Source organism: Oreochromis niloticus, linkage group LG12, assembly GCF_001858045.2.
Source record: "Oreochromis niloticus isolate F11D_XX linkage group LG12, O_niloticus_UMD_NMBU, whole genome shotgun sequence".
Taxonomy (NCBI): Eukaryota; Metazoa; Chordata; class Actinopteri; order Cichliformes; family Cichlidae; genus Oreochromis; species Oreochromis niloticus.
Genome location: NC_031977.2, coordinates 12,388,156 through 12,411,620, shown reverse-complemented (window position 1 = coordinate 12,411,620; position 23,465 = coordinate 12,388,156). Strand labels below are relative to the sequence as shown.

Genomic DNA, 23,465 nt, shown 5'->3' with positions numbered 1-23,465 from the left:
GGCTCGAACCGGCAATCTTCTGATTGCAAGGCGAACTCCCAACTCTTGAGCATCTAAGATTTCTTAGATGGACTAATATAAATGCTTAGTTATACTCCTACACAACTGACCTCGGGATACAGTTACAAATGCTGAAATTCTGACTGGCGTGAGAACAAGCAGCAAGTAAAGATACTTGAAGAAGCCAGAAAGGGCTGGATTAATTATATTGTAGCGCACAGAGCAGGAACAATAAGCCAGACTGATAAACTTGCAAAACACATTATTTCCCCTTCATAAATTCTGTTGACTACAGCCCATTTATATTATAACCAAAAATATTAGGGTACATATAAAAACACACATAGAAAAATAACTATTTGGCACAACATCGGAAGCAGAGCCACAGCAGAGCGATCGTTTTATAGTTATTTAAAACTATAATCTCAATTATTTCATCAATTTCACAAATAACCGTAAGAATGTCCCAGAAAGACGTGGAAGTGTGACAGTGAAGTGGGAACATTACCAACAGAGGTGAAGTCAGCTATTTAGTAATAGTCTGCAGTGACGTATAACTGTTAGCAACAAAAAGCTGCTGTCAAGTTTTAGCCAAGAGGCGCATTGTGAGTTTTGTGACTGAAAGTTGCAAGGCAACATTAACAAAAGTAAAACAGTGTGAATGCAGTTTTTACAGGTGTTTCTCTCTGAAAACAGTGTGGCATTCAAAATAAGTAAGACAAGGTTAAAGAAGAATCAGTATGGTTTTGTATAAGGGTGAACTCGTCTGCTACAAGGTCCTGAGGACTGAGGCTCAGGTGGTGTGAAGGTTTGATCCAGAGGAGAGCCACATTTTTCAAACTATTCCACCATATGAACCTGAAATCTGTGTGTAACATCTGACCTGAACAATGAGAAGAAGAACACCAAACATTATTTATCATGGTGCAAACCTTTCATTATATATATTTTTGACAGCATTTTCTATTTCCTCTCTATGTGCACATTGCAAAAGGCTTTGCTGTCTGGGAATTGATGTTTGCAGGTTAACAGCTTCAGGTGATTGTAATCTAAGAGCTAACTGCTTGTTCATTTACAATAGAAATTGGTTATTCTATTAAACATTTTATTTTCTAAAAAAAAAAAAAGATGCTTAGCTTACCTGCTTAGCATTCATATTTGAACAGAGCATGGTTTCCACTGGTGTATTGCAACTCTGATAGCCCATTGGGCCTAAGATGACCCTCTGTTGGGCCTCAACATCAAGAAGTATTTTTAATGTTTCTCTTCTTAGACACTGTTAGACATCCTACTTCCTTTATGTTAGCTAATGTGTGCTTTTAGCTATTTTTACACACACGTAAACTGCTCATAACATTTTGCAAAGCTATAAAGAAGCTAAAAAAAATAACCCAGAGAATATTATGACCTTATATTGTTTTACCTGTTTAGCAGAGTTTTAATAATTTAGACTATGCAAAATCCATGCACTGGTGTGTGAATACGGTTATTCTGGAATTCTCATGCCGGATGTGACTTTCTTTCTCATATCAAACCAGCAACAGTGTGTCTGTAGAAGGCACCACAATCACAACCCCTCTGTATGGTTTATGTCATGCAGTATGTTTATTTTTTAGTCATCCAGCTAAAAGCTCAGGGAGATTAAAAATCTCTTTCAAAAGTTATGAGGCCAAAATGGCAGCAGAGATTGTAAAAATTAAAAAAAATAAGTCAGCACACAAACACAACTCTCAAACAGTTGCAGTACAATTGTGAGTCAACAGGTTAAAATCATACAAAATAACAATAAAACAAAACAATGAAGTTTCAGATGAATTTCAAACCAATTTTAAGAGAAATCTCAATGACCAGCTATTTGATCCTGTAAATGGACTTAAACTCCCCCATATTAACCAGTTCTGATCATTTTAGGTCTCAGTCTGTTTTTCCTTTTGGAAACAAACAGTTTGTCTGATAACCAATGAATAGCACTAATTTTAACTAAGTGCAACTTCTTTTTTGTTGTTTGCAAACACATCCATCAGAAATCAATGTTGGCATCAACAATGGAATTAATGATCTGAGAGGCACAATACTCCAATCGATCATCCGGAGCAGATACATACGTTGAAGGCACACTACCATAACTGTGTTAAACGTTCTTAAACACTGTAGGAGAATATATTTATTGAAGCAGCTTTAATGTATTAAAGCTGCTCAAGGCTAGTTAACCTTTAAGGAGAGTCTTTAATAACAGCTACTTCTCCAACCTTTTCATTTTGATATATTATTTTACAACCTAGGTCCTGATTTTATACTCATTGTAACTCAAGTAGATTTGAGCCACAGATGGATGCTGTATCCTATAATGACATGCTACACTAAGCTTGTTTGCTGATTAGAGATATCTTGCTGATTTGCTCCATTTCCGAAATTCTCCCGCAAACGTAAGACTGCAGAATAAGACCACTGTTGAAGTCCCATTAAAAATCTTTGTGACTCAAAAAGCTATTTGTGTGCAGACAGGTTATTCAAAAGCAACAACAAGCACTCCAAGAGCGGAAACCTCTGCCAAGACAGCTCATTATCCAGGCAGGATTTAAAGGGATGGTATTTTATTTTGGATGCAAACTATAATGTGATATTTAGAATCCCCATATACCAGTATCATGTAATGTTGCCAATACAAACAAAGCAAGTAGAATTTCAAGTATAGTTTTAAAGATAAAAGGCATTTTATGAAAGTTCGACCTTATTTGACCTTAAAGAAGAGTTAGTGGTCCAAAGTAATGAAATATTTTGAATCCCCATATATCATTCCCTATGTGCCTATAATACAAACAAAGCAGTAGGAAACATCGTTTTAAATACCTCTATACAGCATTATTATCACTTTAAAACTTATATTAATCTTTTGACCTTGAAGAGAGGTCAGTGGTCAAATACGACAGGATATTCTAAATCTTTATATGCTACTTTCTACTTGTTGGCAAATACACATGGCATTTGTAATCATAGTTTCTAAGATATATGTTTGTTTGTTTTTTGCCAATATTCAATCAATAAATCATTAAGTTAACCTTGAAGGCCTTGGTGGATGTAATCCAAACGAGCCATCATATCAAACGAGTCATCAAGAGCTACCAAAAACATAACCACACATTTTGTAAATTTGAGCGGATCTTTTCTTCTATTTTAATTTTTTCTGTTGTTTGAGGACTGCTGAGTTGAGATGCTTCTCTGTCAGTCTGGGTGGCTGAATGACGGACCGTTGGTTGGATATCTGCCAAACTTCACAGTAGTATATTCACAGGTGGTGGTGCTGGGTCGAACTGTGTCAAAGCAGCCTTGAAAGTTAACAGTAGCGTATTCTGCCGATTCAGAAGGGTTTTCTAGATTTTTTGAGTTTGTCTTCCGTAGCTTCTCTTGTATCCTTTCATAGGAACAGTCCTTCAACAATAGAATGAAAAACACCGTCTAAATGCTTCATATTCATCATCCTCTCCCAGTATGTGCAGAGGACATCCTGCAATACATTTGCTTTCTTTTTGCCATAATGTGAATAATATTTGTTGCTTTGTAAAACACCACTGTATTATCATCTGTCCATTTATGGTGAAGTATTTTGCCAGCATACCACAACCAGGGGAGATAACGTTAATTTTCCGACCATGTTTGCTGACTATCAGTACACCACGCTATAGTTATACATAAAACCTCAAAAAAGTTCACACCCACCTCCCTGTTATGCTGTGGTGCTGTGCCAGTTCCTGTATTTTTTTCTGACAGAGAAAAACAAACAAACAAACAGAAATTAGTAGGTAATACCAGTTACCTAATAATATTTCTAATTTGGTTTCATTTCATCTGATTTAACTAGAAATTAGCAAAGATGGTCAACTTTATTACTTTTAAAATCTCTAGATTCTGCTAATGTTGTGCATCAAGTCTGATGTACCGTTTCCGTCATCTGTCCAAGATAAGGAACTTCACGGATGTGGATTTGTGGGTAAAAAAAAAGCACACATTTAAGTATTTCTCTTGATGTACAAAAGATTAATGACGGTTCTTACGTTTGTAGATAAGGATCAAAACTACCGGAAATAACAACACGGACAGACAGACCAGAGTCAAAGTAATAGGTTCCACCAAGAGGCCTGCAAAATAAATCAAACAACAACAAAAAACATGATCCACTCTTTGAAACTGTAAACACTCAAAACAATATAACTTTCTAGAACTGAAATTTAAAAAGACATTTACAAAAGTGTCAAGTTAAATATTATTTTATATGTGAACATCTTCAAACGTATTTCTCTTCTGCTGCAGAAGTCTTGAGATACCACATGTGCTCTCACCAGAACTTGGTGAAACAGTAGTAGAAGAAACAGTAGTTGGAGATGATGTTGCTGATACTGAAAGCAAAAAGTTGGCAAGTTAGAGGTCAGGTTTATTCTTCTTCATTATAAAGGGTAGCGTTATTCATGAAATCAAACGATACAAACTGAAACTCCCGTATGCGAGCTGATAATGTTTTTCTTTTCTTTTCTTATTTTTAATTTTCAGAAGGTTCCAGTTAAAAACAAAAGAAAAAACAAAACAAAAATCCTGAATTTTCAGAGATTTCAGACTCTGATTCTTTCATACAGAGGCAAAAACATAAAGAACCTAACTTTTATCAAACTAACGTAGAAGCAGATGGATGGATGGATGGATGGATGGATGGATAGACAGAATTTCCTGCTGTCACGTCACTTTTTCAGTTTAATAATGACAGAGTTGAGATTTAAAAATCAGATGCTTTCTAAAAGTGACTGTTTGCACTTTGTACTAAATGATGGATGCTGCAAATCTGTATTGAGGAAAAGTTCAGGTTTAGAGCTACTAAAAGTCTCAAGTAAGTTGTGGACACATGACTGTATGCTTAAAGTGAAAATTAAACTTGAAACAACTGAGCTCTTCTAGTAGCTATTTGAGTATCAAACCACTTCCTCTTATTAAGCGCTTCCCGTGGTTCCAGACGACACAGACGTGTATTCTTCTTCACTTACAATTTTAAGGTGGTTATTGGTTCTGGCTAATAGTTTTTATTAGGCTTTTAAGTCAGCGGGGGGGGGCATATCACCAGCTAAAGATAGTACATATACATGATTACCATCCTGTGATATCAACTGTATTCTGAACCAGGTCACCTACACACTTTAAAAAAAAAAATTAAAATAAATGATGACTCACCGACAGTCAGGAATAATTTGCTGAAGAACATGTCACTGTGTTGTTTGTTTGGGCTTTCTGCTCCACACCAGTACGTCCCGCTGTCGTTTGCAGTTACTTCTCTCACTGTTATGCTGATGTTTGTCTGCGTTTTGTTGTCATTCATGGAAAACCTCTCGTTCTTGCTTGTGTTGTTGGTATTAGCAAGAGTTTGACATGCAGATGGGTCGTCCCCCTTACAGATAAATTTTGTAAGTGACTGCTCACTCTGGGTGTAGTTACACAAGAATGTGAAGTTTTTTCCAACAGTTTCTGATTTTGTAAAGCCACTAATACCTATAGAAAACAGAGATTTGCCAACATGTTTAAATGTAGAACTTAAAACTCAGAAAATGAAGTTGTGGAGTACTCACTTTTAACTTCCAGCCTTATTTTTTTTAGTGCATAGCTATTAGATAATTTTACTCCGCACCAGTAGACACCCTTATCCTGTAGGGACACATTACTGATGGACACGTTAAAGCCCTGGCTGTTGTTTGTGAATGTCCATTTTTGATGAAATTGTGGTGGTAAAATATCCTCACAGATGGAATTATTATCTTTGCAGAAAAACATCTCCCTGGACTTGTTTTCTTCTCTTGGATAATCACATCTGATGGTGACTTTAGCAGTAATGTACCCAGTTTGATTAAATGGTTTTATGCAGTCTGATTTCACTGCGAATAAATATACAGATGAAACAAAATCAAACAGTGTAATATTTTTACAGTAAAGTGTGTATGTGTATTAGTACTCTGTTAAAATTTTCTTTTAAAATTGCATCTTAAATTTAAGAAATTACATTTGTAATTAGTAAAATTTGTAACATTTTGTGATTATGAAAAGTCTTAAAAGGGAAAACGGCAAATAACAGCAAACAGTAAATAAAGTAGAAAATTGGAACCAAACTTTATGACTCTACTGACTGATCAAGCTGTGGATCGTGGACAAGCTGTCAGGCCATCACACTGATAACACAGAGAGGCAGACAACCATTCACAGTGGCCAAAGGGAAATTGGCAGTTAACCTAACACGAATGTCTTTGGGACATTTGGGAGGAAGCTGGATTATGTGGCGAGAAGCCAAGCCCCCAGCTTGCAGATTTAAACCCAAGACCCCATTGCGTTGAGGTAACAGTGCAAACCACTGCACCACCATGTTGCATAGAAAATACTGCATATAACATTTTTTTTTACCTTGATTGAAGCCATAAAAAGTCACAACAAAAACTAACAAAATGAAGCCAAAATGAATTCATCAATTAATAAACAAACGAAAAACATGTCTTACCAAGTTTCTGTTCATCACAATGTTTTTCCGTTTTGTTTTTGTTCTCATTCATAGGTTTCCTGGTGATCACTGTGAGAATGCAGTTTGTATGATTTCCATAAGCCATTTGACAGTTTGCCTTTGTTTCAGTGTTGTTGAAGGGGACGTGAACCCAACCTCCTGTGCAGTTCTTTCTATCTGACATCAACTCACAACCTGAAGACAAATATTCAAATTATGTTGGTCATTTAACAAAACAAATAAGCAAATTAATTTATCAATTAGGTGCACAGTTCTTCATGCAACAGTCTTGAGATACTTTATTAGCAGAGCATGCTGTAAACATTGCTGTTTTTATTTTTACTATATAGGCATGATGCTGTGACCAGTTAGTATTTTTGTTATGATTCAAAGTGTCACTACTGCAAAAGCGAACTTCTGCTTCAATATATAATGTTACAATTAATTAATATACCATTAAATCATGTTTATTATTATTATTATTGTTGTTGTTGTTGTTGTTTTTCACAGTTGCTAACAAAATATGCAGTACATGTGAAAAAACTGCTTCCAGATTTCTAAGGTTTTGTTTTGTTTGTTTGTTTTTGCATGGATTGGTTTAGTCATGTTTTCATTTCTCCTTCCTCTTGTCTCACCAAGTCCACAGTTCATGGACTTAAACTACAGTGCTTACTTAAAAAGCTTTATTAGACCACCACCCATTGGTGGTGGTGGTTTTATAACACGGCTACCCTAAACTTACAGCATTGGTAATTACCAAAGTAATGTTTTATGCTTCTGGTTAATCTGTGAGCTCTGTAATCAAAATCATATTTTTAATGTTAAAATATAATTTTTCTTGTTATACGTGAGTTTATAAATTTTATGTTTTACTATAAAGCAACAACAAAAAAGTAAATCACATCCAAAATTAGCCAATAAAAACCAATTTCAGTAGTAATTGTCATGCTTGTGCCAGCTCAAATTTCAGTATAAAAACTTGAATTCAGTTTGTTAGCTAATAAATAACAACAAGTTTTTAACAGATTTCTAAAATGTTTGTGTTTTCTTGTTTTTAGTGGCAGGTGCCCTGCATACGGGCAGAAGTAAGTCCCACTGTTGTAGGTGTGTAAAATCAAGCACGTAGGCATGCAGACTACAAAGGTTTGTAAAAGAATGGGTCTCTGTATTCAAATAAGGCACTGTAATAGGATGCTACTGTAAATTTATGAAGTTTCATAGTTAATGAAACTTTTTCCTTCTTAGATATTCACAACAACTGTAAATGGTATGATTGCTCATACAGTTTTAAAGCAGAGTCACTGTTTGCTGAGCCACTAAGTCAATGAAAGTTTCCAACACTGTATTAACTCAATAAATGAGGAGTTCCAGACCTCTTCTAGCATTAACATCTGCACAAAAACTGTGCACTGAGAGCTTCATGGCATGGGTTTGGCAGAGCAGCTCCTGTGGGTGTAATATGAGGGTGGCCTAATATTTTTATCCATATAGCTTAGGTCTCATAAGCTGTCAGTCCTTATCTCTTCTGACTGGCATTATTAATCCCTGTGTCACTGTAAAAAATGAGTTTTTAGAGAGTGAGGGCCTTTTTAGACCTGTTTCACGGTCATTGATGTCATGGTGGAAAATACGACATGGCATTTGATTTAATCCTACCATAAACACATTAGTGAAACTTTAAAGTAATGTGAATAATCATGATCATCTGTCATAATGTAATGTTCTTTAAAACAGAAAGAAAAGTCATGGGTAACATTGTAGTAACATTCAATATTAGAAGAGTGAAAATGGCTCTTGGCTTTTAAAATCTGTGAGAATTCGGTAACAGCAAAGATGGGGCAGAGGTACAATTTTAAGAAAAAAAATAGACTTTTATTGATATACAGTGTCGTAAAAGCCTAAGCAGCAAACGGTGTGGAAATTAGCTGCGGCCAGAAGTCCTATATGATTGCATCTGTTGCATTTAGCTTAAATGCGACAATGTTAATATGTACAGTCCCTGTTGTGTAAATATATGAAGTACAAAATACATAGTGTAATACCTATTTTAATCATATTTAACATTATTTACAGTATAATGATTTGTGAATAATATCAATTAGGAGTTGGTCATAGTCTTTTTACCTGTCATCGTTGAGAAGATGAGTAGTAGCAGTGATGTCATCATGTTGGTTTAGTCGCTTCTTTAAGATCTTTAAGTGGAAATTATAAACCTGCAGTTAGTTTGCTTTTGTTAGCCTGTCCTGCCTATCTGTGGGTCTCTGGTGATTCTTGATTTTTTTTGTCCATCCCATCTTATGTTACTGAAAAATGAACTTGCCCCGCATTTCTGACCACAAATCCCCTCCCCATTTCTTTAAGGTTAGTTTCTTTATCATACTTACATCACCTTTTGCAGTAGAGAGGAAGCAAGCGGTTTATGTGAGTGTCAGAATGAAAATAACACTGAATAGGAAGTCAGAGTCTAACAGATATATTTATTTGATAATATAATAGAAAAATACTTATAAAGAGAAGAGTCTCTTTAATCTGCACAGTTCCTTAATTGCAAATTGAAACTGGACTGCTCAGCGCAAAAATGTTGAAATCCAAGAAAATGATCTGAATTCTTCTATGCTTTTTTGTACATTTGATGCATTTTGGATAGAGATGGTTATATATATTTAAAAAGTTTGCTTTGGCCCACTGACTGTTGAGTGGAGATTCTTCTCTGTTGGTCTGGGTGGTTGAGTGACAGTTGGTTTGGTTGGACAGTCATCTGACCGCTTTTTAACTGAAGAAATACGTTCCTAACATGGTTGCTGGGGAAGTATAAATCAGTATGCCTTATTATACTATACAGTGTATACAGAAAAATTTCCACACTGGCTTCTTTGATGTGCTTTGCTGCAGTGTCAGCTCCTGTGTTGTTTGAACATGAAAATTCTGGCAAAAGGGAGCGAGCAAACAAGCATATTAGCATTCAGTAGCATTTGTGTGATTGGTAGTTTGGTTTTATTTGATCTTATTTAATAGACATTTACCAGATATGACGGAGATTTAACAAATGTGACCAGGAAATCTGAAAAACATTTATATTCACATGCATCATGCACTATATCTGTGACACTTTAGATATCAGTAAGACTGAAGAATGATACTTTGGTACAATAGTATCAGACAATATTTGACACTGAGTGGGTATGTATTCTTACTGCATTTATTCCTTTTAGATTACTCAAATGTACTAAGGTGTCACTGTGGCTTAAGGTTCATGATTTCGACCATGAGCTAAAACCTAAATCTTTGCCTTAGATCTATATACATTCAAAATAGTGTTGAGAGAATCTCATACAGGTTGCAGCAGGCCTCTTTTTAGGAAGTATTCTTTGATGTGTCATTCAAAAAAAAGAAAAGAAAAAAAAAGAGCACAGGTATAACTGGTAATTTAGATGGCTGCCATCCATCTAGGTGAACTGGTTTGAATAAAAGGCAGTAAACACGCTGAATCACCTTCATTGCATAGCCAGTTGATAGAGCTGAGTCATTGTCAATGAAAATCTGTTTTAACTTTGTTTTTCTGGCTATGACAAGTCACTTTTTTCTGGTATAAACACTCTCAACTGTTCATGTGCCAAAGAGTTACCAGGAAACGAAGGGAGGCATTGATAACATCATACACCTGAGCTTTTCCTTCGCTAATAACTGTAAAACTAACTTCCTCACAGGGCCCTAGTAGGTGAGATTAATTTTACTTGGAAGAAACGTTTTTTCTAGTTACGCTTACATTGACGCATAAGGCTCTGAGGCTGAACTCTCAGAGACATCCTGCTGAACAAAGATGTCAGATGCATCTACTGCAATTATTACTCAGTTTATTTCCCATTCAGTTGTAGTTTAACTCAGTGGAATCAGTGGGTCATGCAATGACTACATTTAATAGGCAGTAAACAAGATAGTAACTCATAAAATCCACCCAATGTGAAATAACTTTTGTGGACATTAAAACAAATTAAAAACCCCTCTAAAATTTATTAAGAAATCTGAATTTCTGTTTTAAACTTGGAGCTTTCGGACTCCACTTTCTAAATTCAGCATGCGTCCGGGGTTAGTTCGATTTTCTTCACTGAAACAATGCACATGGGCGGGGTCTAGCAGTTATACGGGGTTTTATATTTTAAAAACCTGCTTATTACCCTTTTTATGAATTTAAAGCGCAGTAAATCAAGTGACCTCGCGGTCTCCGCAGACAGGAAGATGACCAACGTCTCTGAGGGGTAGGTTTAAAATTTCGCGGCGCACCCTCTCACCGCTCCCTGTTGACTGCTGAACGCCGCCCGCGTTTCGCCATTTTGAAAGTGCTGTAAAGAGGCAGAGGCGAGGGAACTCTCAAAGTAGAGTGCAAAGTCTACAAGCCAATAGTAGGCATTATTAATTACTTTGTGTAAAACAGTTCCGTGGTGCATAGCAGGGCCGAGGACTTTTGCTTACGTTCTTCAGAGTACCAAGCAGCACTCCCGGCTTCATTCCTGCACTGCTCCTCGCTAGAACCTCCCAGCCGACCCGGGTCAGCACTGTTCCAGTCCAGGGCCCGAGCCCGCTTAGATACCCCTCTACGAGTCGCTCACCATGGCAGGTAAAATCACAGGGGAAAAGACTACCACAGTGGCTGGGGTTATTAATTAACAGGTGCTGACCTGTTTGACAACGATGATGGGTTTCTCTGTTATGTCATGTTTAACCAGCGCAAGCTAGCTAGCGAGCTAGGATAATTCAAAGATGCCAGTGTAAGTCAGTGTTAGTGTTAAAGTGAGCGGTATTCTCCACAAACACACGTAAAGTAGTTATCTGTGCCTATGAGTTTATAGCAGCAGTTGCAACGCACAGTTACTGTGAATTTCCTTAAGGCCTCGTTGTCATATTGATGTTTTTAGCTAAGTTAGCTGCAGGCTAACGCGTGTAAAGTTGTCCCTCTTTAATGGTGGTGTGTCCAATCTTGGGGTCATGTTGTGTGCAGGGCCTGGTGGTGGGAGCAATGATGTGCAGTGGTGCTTCTCCCAAGTCAAAGGAGCAATAGATGACGACGTCGCTGAAGGTAAGTCCATGTGATAGTCACTGAACATTTGCTAGCCTGAGCTGCCAGGATCACCATCCTGTGCACGCTTGTTTTAGGCTTTTCTTCAAAGTGCTGCTGCCACACTTTATATTTGTGGTATTTCTAAATATGCAATGAAAAGTAATGCCTTCTTTTTTAGAGTAATAATGGGTATAAGGGATCAGTGGTGTGGTATTGTAGTCCATTTGGTTTCTCACAGACTGACAACAGTCTTCTATTTTTGGCATAATTGTGCTAAATGGCATTCACTATTTTCTCCGTTCACCCTGGGTATTAGAGGGGTATTACACAATGTTTACATGATTGGGAGAGAACTGCATGTTAGAATTGAAAAAGATTTTACCTCAGCCAGACAAGAATCTTTAATAGGCGTTTCATATTTGTTAACGAAGCAGCACTTACATTTGACTAATTACAGATCTGTTTGAGTGGCCAAGTTAAAAGAAAACCTTTATCAGCTAATTATTTCCGAACTAAAGGAAAACTCAAAGCACCAAAAGTGTGTTTACAGTACATGGTGGCCATATTTATGTATAAAGGGCTACCCATTTGTTTACAGTAAGCTTTGTCTGGGAACATGTATAAATGAGAGCCTCTCCTTGTGTCAATACATAGGAGTACATGGGCTCAAAACACAACACTCCAGTAACGCTTTTATTAGTTTCCTGTAAAAAAGGATTCGCCTTCAGTCTGTCTGCTATTGTTTTATGGGGTTGCATGGAGTCGGGTCGTATCAGGCGCACACTGTCGATGTTAACGACTGCACTATAGTAGTGCCAGTGTGTAAGTGGGGATTGATTGTTGTATTGTAGGACTTGGTGAGAATGGTTGTCTTTGAAAAGTGCTAAATCTGAAGCTGAGGATGGAAACTTTTTTTCTGTTCTTTTTTCCTTTGTGTCCTAAGATTGTTGAGTGTACGTTTAGTTTCACCAGATCACAGCTCCGTCGAGTGTGTGTGTATAAATATGTGTGCGTCATTGCTGTGTTGTGTTTTCACCATGGTTGACATGATTTTCACCCCTCACAGGTGGGCTGCTGAGGCATTTTGTAAACCACTTCCCATTGAAAGGCAGTGAATCATTTAGAGAGCAATTCGATTTACAATAATTAGATTGACAATAGCCTTCATCAGAAACTCTGACAAACAATGTATGGTTATTTATATTTGATGCTAGTCTCATTTTTGCAATTTTTATTATTGACAGCTGATATCATATCCACTGTTGAATTTAACCAATCTGGAGAGTTACTTGCAACTGGGGACAAGGGAGGTCGTGTTGTCATCTTTCAGCAGGAGCAAGAGGTATGTTTTAGTGACACATAGAAACAGTACATATTTTTAACATTTGATTCATAATACTCTGGAGCAGGTAGGTCATCAAACTCAGTTTATATAACACAAAGACGTACAGGTAAAAGTACAATGTTTCTTGTGATCTTGACCCGAGACATTGAATCTTGGTTTCATAACGCTTGAACTTTTGTTTGATCTGTTTTGTATTTAGAGTAAGAATAAGCTTCAGTGCCGCGGAGAGTACAATGTTTACAGCACCTTCCAGAGCCACGAGCCTGAGTTTGACTACCTGAAAAGTCTTGAGATTGAGGAGAAGATCAACAAGATTCGATGGTTGCCTCAGAAGAATGCAGCACATTTTCTTTTGTCAACAAATGGTTTGTAAATTACTTTCTTTTGAGTAAATTATTGTGCTGTAGTAAATGTGAACTTTTGTTACGCCATCTACTGCCTTATATGGGAGTAAATATAACTCAATGACTCTCATGGTCTTTGCTCTTTCTCATTGGCAGACAAAACCATAAAGCTGTGGAAAATTAGTGAGCGTGACAAAAGACCAGAGGGCTACAATTTGAAGGAAGAAGATGGGCGATACAGAGATCCCAACACTGTCACTACACTACGGGTGTGTAGAACTGGCTTTATTACAGTCCAGATCTTTTCTTTGGTTTGACATTGTTAGCCAAAACTGAGATGCTTTGCTTACTTTCCATTCATTTATGAGTAGATCAAGAAAATGAACAGCAAATTTAATATGTTGAGTCTGGTTAGTAATTTACATCTGAATTAGTTGGAATAAATGTTAATCGTTTCTTTCCCGTGTTTCCTTCCACTCATTACAAAACTGTTTGTTCTATTTTTGATTGAGACGTTGACTTATCTTATGAGCAAGTAAACAGATGGAACTAATAAAATTACCAATCTGTTCCTGCAATTACTGCAGTGCTGCAGTTGATGTAATGTCTGCTTTATTCACCTTTAATTTTGACAGACCCCCCCCCCCCCCCTTTTTTTTTCTTCTTGTGGTTGCTGAACAGTTTCCAAATATAGACTCTGTTCAACAGGTTTGCGTTTATACTGAGGCAATGCCTTTATTTCTTTGTTTAAAGGGCAAGTAACTGTCCCCATCTTAAAAATGGGTAAATCTATGTACATTTTGACCTACATCTTTGTGCCTCTTTACCAGGGTAAGAAAAATAATTTGGACACTTTTTAATCTTTTTTTTTTCTTTTTGTAGTGTGAAATTCCTTTTTTTTTTTAAAACATGCCTGTGTACATATATTTAAAATCAAGGTCAAAAAATCTACTGCATCTCCCATTAAAGAAATGTAAAAACAGCCCCACTTTTGCTTTCAGGTACCAGTATTCAGGCCCATGGACTTGATGGTGGAAGCCAGCCCTAGACGAGTGTTTGCCAACGCGCACACATACCACATCAACTCCATCTCGGTCAACAGCGATTGTGAGACCTACTTGTCTGCTGATGACCTGCGCGTTAACCTCTGGCATCTGGAGATCACTGATCGCAGCTTTAGTATCCTTTCATTCTTTAATTCCATAAAGTACTGCAATAATATAAAATTATTCTGTCAGTGTTTTGTCTTATTTATTCCCAGTTTATCCTTTTTCAAAGGAGCGTAAGCCAGGGAGAGTACTTTAAAAAAAAAAAAAAATGTATGTGAATGTTATGTGAAATAATGAATGATATATTGTGGTTAGTTTTAAGCCTTTCTTTGAAGAGATGCCTGACTTATTAATCCTGTTCACCTGCTCACCCCGTATCAGTCAAATTAGACAAAGACTATGTATTACTTAGCAACAAATAAAACATGATTCATGTATTTTTGTAGGCCATATAAACAATTCTTTGCCTGATATTTAAAAATGTACACACTGTGTCTACAGGCAGACTGGACAAGGGTAAAAAATTATCTTCACTGGTGTCTATTTAATCTGTAGCACAGTGTCATTATTTATACTACCACCAGATGTCCCCAAAGCGTGGGATGTTTAACTGGGTGCCTTGAACGTAGTCTAAAATAATCACCTCCTACATCTTATGTTAATAATTTCACCCCATGAGTTCTTACTGCGTTGTTTTATGTAGGCTGTATAAACAAAGATGAACCAGAGTTAGATACAAAGTGTAATCACGTTTTTCTTGAATTGACATTTGTTGCTCGTTCTGGACGCTCATATCTTCTCTTCATGCCGGAAGATCGATGCAGTGCAACTCTTGCCTTTTATTAAGGATTGCCTCAACTGATGTAAAACACTTGAACTGGGGAAAGAATGAATGCAAACTAAAATATGTTAAATGGTTTTATCACTGTAGGATCATGAGGTCAGAGGTCATCTGTGAGATTAATGTAGCTGTTAAAAGTTGAAAACACATGAGCATGAAATGGAAAGTATTCACAAGTGAATACATGATTTGGGGCACTTTTGTCCTAGTCACCAGATATCTGTGACAAAACTTTTTCCATGTGCCAGTCACTGTTTAAAATGAAATGCAGATAGTTTTAAAAAAGATAAATCATAGTGAATTTGATAATGGTCTGTGATAGTGGCAATAGCAGTTTTTCTTTTAATCTGCGCACAGACTGTTTACCTGCAAGCAGTAAAGCCTGCTTTAATGGGGTCTTCAAACTGATAACACGACACTATGAATAATAATGATGATAATAATAATAATAATACAAATTCATTTTATTTCTGAAAGATTTTTCTTCAAGTTGCTGAAATGTCTGTTCAGGGTTTTGTTTGTTTTTTACCTTAACCTCAACTCTTCAGATATTGTTGACATTAAGCCGGCCAATATGGAAGATTTAACAGAGGTGATCACAGCGGCCGAGTTCCACCCCAACCAATGCAACACTTTTGTCTACAGCAGCAGCAAGGGCACGATCCGCCTGTGTGACATGAGGGCAGCAGCGCTATGTGACAGCCACGCCAAACGTAAGTCAGTCCCTTTTTGTGTTTCTGTAACTGTTTGACTGTGTGTCTCCTCAACGATCGATGGGGGGCTCTCATTGTGCCTATCAGTGTAACACTCGATTAATCAGCTGCAATTATAAAGTTACTCTTGCCATGGACGGTGGCTGACTAGACTAGTGCAATGTGCTTGAACAAAGCTGACGGTTTGTTGAGAAGAAGACTTGACAAGTGAAAAGTTGCACAGTTGTGAGAGCCCTTTCTTAAGGGGAACCAACAGGAAACAAAGCTGACTTATATGTTGAAATTTAATGCGTTCAGTGTTTAAGTAAAAGAAAAACCACAGGCATAAGGAGCTGTTGGTTTGGATTTTCATAACTTTTTAAAGTGGGGAGTGAGTACACACAGCAGGGTAGGTCTTTGCACTGACTACATTATCCTCCAGATACACTGCCTGAAGGCTTAAAAATGAACACGTACATAAAATTTGTGGTTTTGTCATTCATCAAGTTGTTGTTTTTTTTTTTAAATGTTGTTTTCTGAAAATATTTTCTTCAATTTTGTAACAAAAAAGAAATTGAACAACAAATTACTTCTCCAATTCCATACAATTCACATGGTAACATAAAATTCACAAATTCACCTAAGAAATAGAAGATCAATTTTTTTTCTTTTTATATCTACCAGTGTCACCTCACAGCACAAACTGTGGGAAGTTTGCATGTTCTTTTTGCGCCTGTGTGACATTGTTTTCGGTTTTGGATAAGCTTATTTTTATCCAGTAATAGTTTACACATTTCTTCTTCTTTGGCGTCTTTTAATCTCCTCAACCTGTAGCAAAACATGATACAACAATAAGCTTCCTCCCTAAATTACATGTCGCAGTTTCTGTAAATGTTTCTTTTTTGTAAAGGATGAGGAGTTACGCTGTTGTCCTTTGCATAGATGACTCCAATGACCCTGCTTACGAATTGCATCTATCCAGATTTACTGTCTGGGTTTTCTGCCTTGGCCTTTGACTTTCTGAAGTTGTTCACAAAGCAGTGAAGCTATTTAAAGCTAGGTTTGCTGGCATCAGTGTGTGCCCACTCACCAGTCGGCCTACAATGCCATGCATCATGAATCTTTTCTGAAACCCTGTGCATCTACCTAGTTTCCCATCTACCACCTTATGAAGTATCCAGGCCATGTGGGTCTTAGTGCATGAGGCTATAACAGAGGATTTACACACTCTTCTTCCTGCTCACAGCATAGAAAACATAGTGCACGTACGTATAGATTGGCACCTGCTAAGCCCAAATTATTCAGAACAGTCAGAATGGTGACCCTTTTGTATTTCATAGCACATATCAAAAGATAAGCGGAAAGGCTTTGTTACTTTCATGCTTTATTTCTATTTTTATATAACCAGTTTTGAAATTCAGTGTCTTTTACAAAGCTGTTGTCATGTAAAGACAGTTTCTGGGCTTACTTTAAAACAACTCGACCACTGTAAAAATTATTGCTTGTTCTTTCAGTCATTGACACTGAAATGCATGTGTTTGTTTTTAATTTTTTAAGTGTTTGAAGAGCCTGAAGATCCAAACAATCGTTCCTTCTTTTCTGAAATCATCTCATCCATCTCTGATGTAAAGTTCAGCCATAGTGGACGCTACATGATGACCCGGGACTACCTGTCTGTCAAAATTTGGGATCTCAATATGGAGTCGCGACCAGTAGAGACATATCAGGTCTGTAATCTTTGCCAGCACAAAAATACTGTTCCAGTTTCTGCATCACTTTTCTTCCTGTAAGGGTGGATTGATTCTAGCGGGATCTGTCCGTGCACGTGATTAAAGTGTAAATGTTGTTTTTGTTTTTGCACAGTTGTTGATGGAAACTCTGTATATTTCCTCATTGCTTTCTTTAAATAGGTGCATGAATATCTCAGGAGCAAGTTGTGTTCACTCTATGAGAATGATTGCATCTTCGATAAGTTTGAATGCTGTTGGAATGGGAACGACAGGTAAGCTCTCCCCCCATGGCTTCCTTTTTTTTTTTTCTGCAGCCGTCCTGGACATGCAAAATACATGCACGCATGACGCACGCAGAGCTTTAGGGAATACTCCTTTTCTGACGTCACTGAACCCAGAAACACAGCCTTATCACTTACTGCAGTTATCTGCTCGGTGCAGACCATAATGTGGCTCGTAATTTGGTTTGGGTGGGTGGTGAAGTGGTATAACTGGCTCATGACAGACGACAGGATTTAATGTCCATACTTGAAAAGGATTGTGTTTGCCAGTAACGTTAAGGCTGCTTGCTGACTCACACCCTGTTTACCTACAGTGTTGTGATGACGGGTTCCTACAACAACTTCTTCAGGATGTTTGATCGAGGATACCAGCAGGACATGACCCTAGAGGCGTCGCGGGAAAACAGCAAGCTGCGATCGGTCTTGAAACCTCGCAAAGTAAGCACAGGTGGGAAGCGCAAAAAGGATGAGATCAGTGTAGACAGTCTGGACTTTAACAAGAAGATCCTCCACACTGCCTGGCATCCTCTGGACAACATCATTGCTGTGGCCACAACCAATAATCTGTACATATTCCAGGACAAGCTGAACTAGCATTTGTTGAAGCACTGAGATCCCAGTTTCTGCTTGAGCCCCGCTGCTCTGATATACAAATATGAACAATAGCTGTCTGTTTTTGGCTAAATCCCTCTTGATGAGCTGCCCTTGGCATATGCCAAGAACTGCTATGTCAACAGTGGCATGAACACAGTACACCCAAGTAGGCCATCACAAGCCCATTTTCTATTTGTATTGCAAATATGAACATGTAGGGTTTTTGGTTTTTTTTGTTTTAAGATCTGAGTCAAACTGTGGGATTTAGTGTCATGGGTTTTCTCTGGTTGGAGCACTCCAGTCATCAAGCTACAATTTGCAACTCCACTACATCCCAAACCAAAGGGAAATCTGTGTTACATACACATGTTTGGTTAGTTTGTTTGATTCTTCTTTTGTGCCATGGTTCATCCGTATCTCATAGCCACTAGTTATTAGATTTTTGTAGCTATTGTGTCTCATTAGTTTTCTGTTGCTCTCATATCATTCAGTCACCACTGGCCTGAAACACTGGTAATGCAAACTGTCGACACTCCATATTTTCACAGTATTTGTCCATTTGCCAAGTTCACTCACAACTTTCTTGCCAATATACAGTATGATTATGCAGTTAAATGACTTGTTTAGTGTTTTAACTTTTTTTTATGGTTCTATGATTATAGCATACAGCCTGCATTACTGCAAACATCTGTCCACAGTGTACAAGATTTAATATTGGATCAGATTTTGACCTTTTAAGACAGCCACTAGTTTACAGTCATTACTATTAAGAAAGTCCGCTTCATTTATTCCTTTATAGTGAACTTGTAGCTGTTGATTAAATCAACAGTTACATAACAGGAAAACTGTTTTCATACTGTAACAATGGGGACTAAATTCTTTTTTTTTTTTCTTTTTCTTTTTTCCAAGTACAAGAAATAACAAAGAACCTGGTTTTCAAGCTGCACTAAAATCTGAATATATATATCCTGTTTCAATCTCAAGCCACTCTCTAAACAGCAAGCTGACTTTAATGCTGTATTGATGTGGAAAATGGTTTATAGTAATAAAAAATATAATTCCAGTTAATAGCCCACGGCTTAAGAAATGCTGGCGCAGTCGTGCAAAATGCGCACACACACATTTTTCAGGTATTGTGGTTTTATTATGGCTAATTATGCCAAAGTAACCAGTCCTATACTCACTCGGAAGCTACACTCATTTGAAGTCGTTTTACAGAGAGTAAGCCCCCTTGTCTGACCTCGTCACCCTTGCACGTTTGTGGGCAACCATAGCTCAGGACAAGAGGACATATATAAGAATATATATATATACACACACACACACACACACACACACTAGGAAGGGTGTAATGGCATTATGTGGCCTGTGGCAACAAAACTACGTTCTGCTGCCAGCTCTCCCGCTGTTATGTTTGCAGGTTGACCGATGGCTTTACCCTCTGTATCTACTTTCTGTTTGTACACTTTTTTTTTTTTTTAATATATATGACATTTTGTACTGTACCTGTTTAAAAATAGATTAATCACTATAGTTGATTTATTTTTGTATAAATTAAGGCAATAGGATTACAGTCTGATCACTGTAGTTTCTTTAGCTGTCTGTCTCAGACTGATTGTAGATGGAAGGTTCGTTGACAGTTGGGTAACTGTTTTTTTGACATACGATTTGGGGACATTTTTTCTCATCCTGGAAGTTTGAAAACTCAAAGAAGCTTTTTTCAGATGTCAGTATCTTTTGAAGTTATAAGCGTTATAATTCTAATTTTTTTTTTTGGGCACACTGTGCATGTAGAGGTTCTTTGGGTGCCTCAGAGTTGGTTTCTGAAATAATTTGGATCTTAATGTCCACTTATGTGCCATAGTTTTTGCTTAATTTTATTTTATTTTTCTGGCTGTGAAAGAATAGGCCCTTCTGGGTCTCTATTTGAAAGGCATTTTAATCAATGTTTATTGTTTAAAACTGCTTAGTCAACTTCTCTAAAGTTACTGATTTAGATTTATGAAAATGTCTCCTCTCTCCTGTGAAGCATGTGTCGCTTTGCTTATACAGGCTTGTTTATTTATCAAGGAGGAATTGTGAAGCACTAGTTTGCCGATGATTGTTATATGGCAGGGTAGTGAATGAGACATCAGGTGTAAGTGTTGTTAATATTAGCTGCACTGGGAAACCTAATGAAAGCTGAGCTGTCACTAAGTTGTTTGTCCTGTTGTCTTTCTTCTATGAAAAGTCAAATGTCGTATCAGGAAGAAGGTTTAATCTCTTGATGCGCAAACAACTTGATTATAGCACAATTTGTCCACTTCATGATTTAAGCCATTAAATCAGGGAATGAAGCTTCTTGGTCCACTGGATGGTATTTGTGTCAGTTCATGTGTTACTTTTATTTTAGAGAACAGATATCCAATTGTTAGGATGCCAACAAAAATAACCACCCATGTCCCTACGGTGGTGTTAAACTACTGTTTTTGTGTGTGTGTGTGTGTGTGTGTGTGTGTGTCACTCAGGGTTCTGGGTAATGTCTACTAGTACTGAGATATTTCAGTAATCTTTCTTTTTTCCCTTTGGTAACTTAGGTCTAATGTAAGACAGTGTGAGGGTCATTTGTGTCATACGGCTCCAGTCACTTGAATAAACCTCCATAATGTGCCCATTCCAAAGTCAAGGGTCCCATAAATTTACACGTACTTACAGTAGCTGTTTTTCATAGCTGTGGTTTAAATCACGATGATATTCAAAGGAACCCTATTGCCTTTCTTAGAGCATTAAGAATAAATGAGATAATCAAGTCATGTTTCTTGAAAATTATGATGTGCCAGACAGGTGACTGCTCAGGGGAATTTACCGCTGCTCTTGATCAAAACGTTGTACCTTCAAGAAAGCAGCTTTTCAGGACTCAAGACAAAAACTGCCTTATTTAAAGGTAGCTCATAACTTTTTTTTTTTTTTTAAATAAAATCAAACATATGTAATGGCTTTTGAACAACACCCTGGGAAAACAAAACTTTCCCTACTTGCTGTCTGGAGTTGTAAGGTTTTCCCAGTTGCAGCAGTGTGTTATACATGTCTGATATATTACAGGAGTTAAAACAAATTGCACTTTTATTTTTGTGAATTTCATTAATTTGTATGTTCTGTTTCTTTAAAATGGGCTCTTGAATAAAGATTGTAAGAGTTTGGTGATCTATGGGGTGTGGGTGGGGGGCAACAAAGGGTTCAGTGTACAGCTATGTCCTTGTCACATGGAATAAAGTACAATTTAGATGAAAAGTAATAAAGAATTTTCAACCTGAATTCTGAATGTAATGACTGTTCTTTTTTTGTTTGTTTTTTTTCTTTGGATTAGACACTGAGTTACATTTCAAGATTCTATAAGGCTTTTAAAGGCGAAACTAAGCTTTGCATATTGTCTTAAAAAAAGACTACACCTTTCCTCTTCTTTAAAAAAAAAAATATTTTTAATAAAAAAAAAAAAAAAAAAAAGCTTTTAAGAACAAAGCTGTTACTTCAAAAAACATTTTTTTTTAACTGTAAAGATGTGAGATGAGCTGTCTGCATACCTGATCTAAGGATTACACAGTGAGGCACCTCTGAGCTGCTATGGTATTATATATTATTTTCTCTATTGGTGTGAAGTTTAATAAAAACAGCATGAAACTGCTTTCTCTACCTCAGCGATGTCAAACTCCTTTCACATCATGGGCAACGTATAGCCTACTTCGAAACTTTCCTTTGTGTCAGTGTAAAGAACTTTAGCTACACATTTAATCCCCAAAATATCTTAATATTAGAAAAAGGCAGGTAATTTCAGCACATCCCAGTTTTTCTACAAGGTAGTATATAATAGAATTACTCTCCCGTAATTATAAACCAAAGAAAAGGCACTGAAAATTGATTTTTTTAAAAAAAACAAACTATATTAGTAATACTTAATTACCTTTCTGTATTATGAATGGCCATGTGAGAGGTCTTTACCAGTAGAAAAAGCTGTAAAACTTAAATGTGAATACAGTTAATATATGCTCTCCTTATTCCAAAGCCGGCCAGCGGGCCGAATTAGTCTTTATCGGGCCCTGTGTTTGAAAAGTATATAACAACAAGCCAATCCCAATCCTTAATGTATCCTATAGATTCATCCCTTTCTAATTAATACCAGAACTGTTAATAAGGCTATTTTCTGCCCACGTTAATATTCCAGACATGTAACCCAGCAGTTATTTGAAGGTTTACCAGTGGGCAGGGGCAGATCTACTGTGGTGGCATGGGGTGGCATGTGCCACCCTAAAATAAACTCTTGCCACCCCTACTGCCACCCTAATTTTGCATATGGCAGTGATGTTTATTAAAATAAGCTACCATTAAGACTTTAAGCCTAGTGGCAATTAACCTTGAATATAAATTCTAAACCTAAATATACTGCATATTACATCAAAACATGTAATAGCATCATAAACGGCTTTGTTTCTTGTTTTCAGTAGGAACAGACAGTGCAGATTTCTGACATTTTGTGTAAATTTAAGCATGTAAAAATGTTATTATTTGTAATGAAAAGAGTGAATCTTAAGTTAGACTTGTATTTCAAATTCATGTTGTGTAGCTTTCTGGATTTTATATTTATTGGGCTACATGCTTATTTGTTATTTATGTTATATATGACTATGTTTAATTACTGCATATAATATATTTTAACCATATTTTGTACATACTATAGAGGCACCCAAACCCGCATATGGCATATGTGCATATGTGCATATGTGTAAAGAAATGGCTATTTCCATGCCACCCTCATGCCACCCTAAGAAAATTTCTCTAGATCCGCCCCTGTAATTGGAGGCGACAGGACCGGCCTTATCAATGTTGTTAGTCTCATCTCAAACCTTGACTCAAGTGGCCAACACAGAAAGAAACAAAACAAAAACGAAAAAACACCCCAAAATACAACACAGTGCTTTATGATTTTACATCGGTTATAAATACACCGGATGCTATCAGAGAACTGATTTCTGTGTA

The 23,465-nt window shown here is 37.0% G+C and overlaps 2 protein-coding genes across 7 annotated transcripts; one reads left to right on the top strand and one right to left on the bottom strand.

Annotated features, from left to right (window-relative positions):
• Window positions 1–1,583: 1,583 nt before the first annotated feature.
• Window positions 1,584–10,835, bottom strand: LOC102080115 (uncharacterized). Of its 5 annotated transcripts, none has more exons than XM_013271599.3 (9): window positions 10,699–10,814; window positions 8,648–8,715; window positions 6,524–6,718; window positions 5,607–5,909; window positions 5,215–5,529; window positions 4,338–4,394; window positions 4,053–4,136; window positions 3,718–3,761; window positions 1,584–3,429 (listed from the first exon to the last, which is right to left on the bottom strand). In XM_013271599.3, the coding sequence occupies exons 2-9, from the start codon at window positions 8,688–8,690 to the stop codon at window positions 3,223–3,225; spliced, it is 1,248 nt and encodes a 415-aa protein (XP_013127053.1). In that variant the 5' UTR covers window positions 8,691–8,715; window positions 10,699–10,814; the 3' UTR covers window positions 1,584–3,222. The 5 variants fall into 5 exon arrangements, 4 of the variants coding, with proteins under 4 accessions (XP_013127053.1, XP_025767698.1, XP_025767699.1 ...); XM_025911913.1 differs by having other exon boundaries at window positions 10,736–10,811; XR_002064087.2 differs by lacking the exon at window positions 10,699–10,814 and having other exon boundaries at window positions 5,215–5,428; window positions 8,648–9,555.
• A 12-nt stretch (window positions 10,836–10,847) lies between these two features.
• ppp2r2aa (protein phosphatase 2, regulatory subunit B, alpha a) lies at window positions 10,848–21,749 on the top strand. 2 transcript variants are annotated; one of them, XM_005473164.4, is made up of 10 exons: window positions 10,848–11,138; window positions 11,520–11,597; window positions 12,824–12,921; window positions 13,124–13,289; window positions 13,425–13,537; window positions 14,270–14,447; window positions 15,707–15,871; window positions 17,408–17,577; window positions 17,761–17,852; window positions 18,176–21,749. In XM_005473164.4, the coding sequence occupies exons 1-10, from the start codon at window positions 11,132–11,134 to the stop codon at window positions 18,453–18,455; spliced, it is 1,347 nt and encodes a 448-aa protein (XP_005473221.1). In that variant the 5' UTR covers window positions 10,848–11,131; the 3' UTR covers window positions 18,456–21,749. The 2 variants fall into 2 exon arrangements, with proteins under 2 accessions (XP_005473221.1, XP_003445726.1); XM_003445678.3 differs by lacking the exon at window positions 10,848–11,138 and having other exon boundaries at window positions 11,507–11,597.
• The last annotated feature ends 1,716 nt before the right edge of the window (window positions 21,750–23,465 follow it).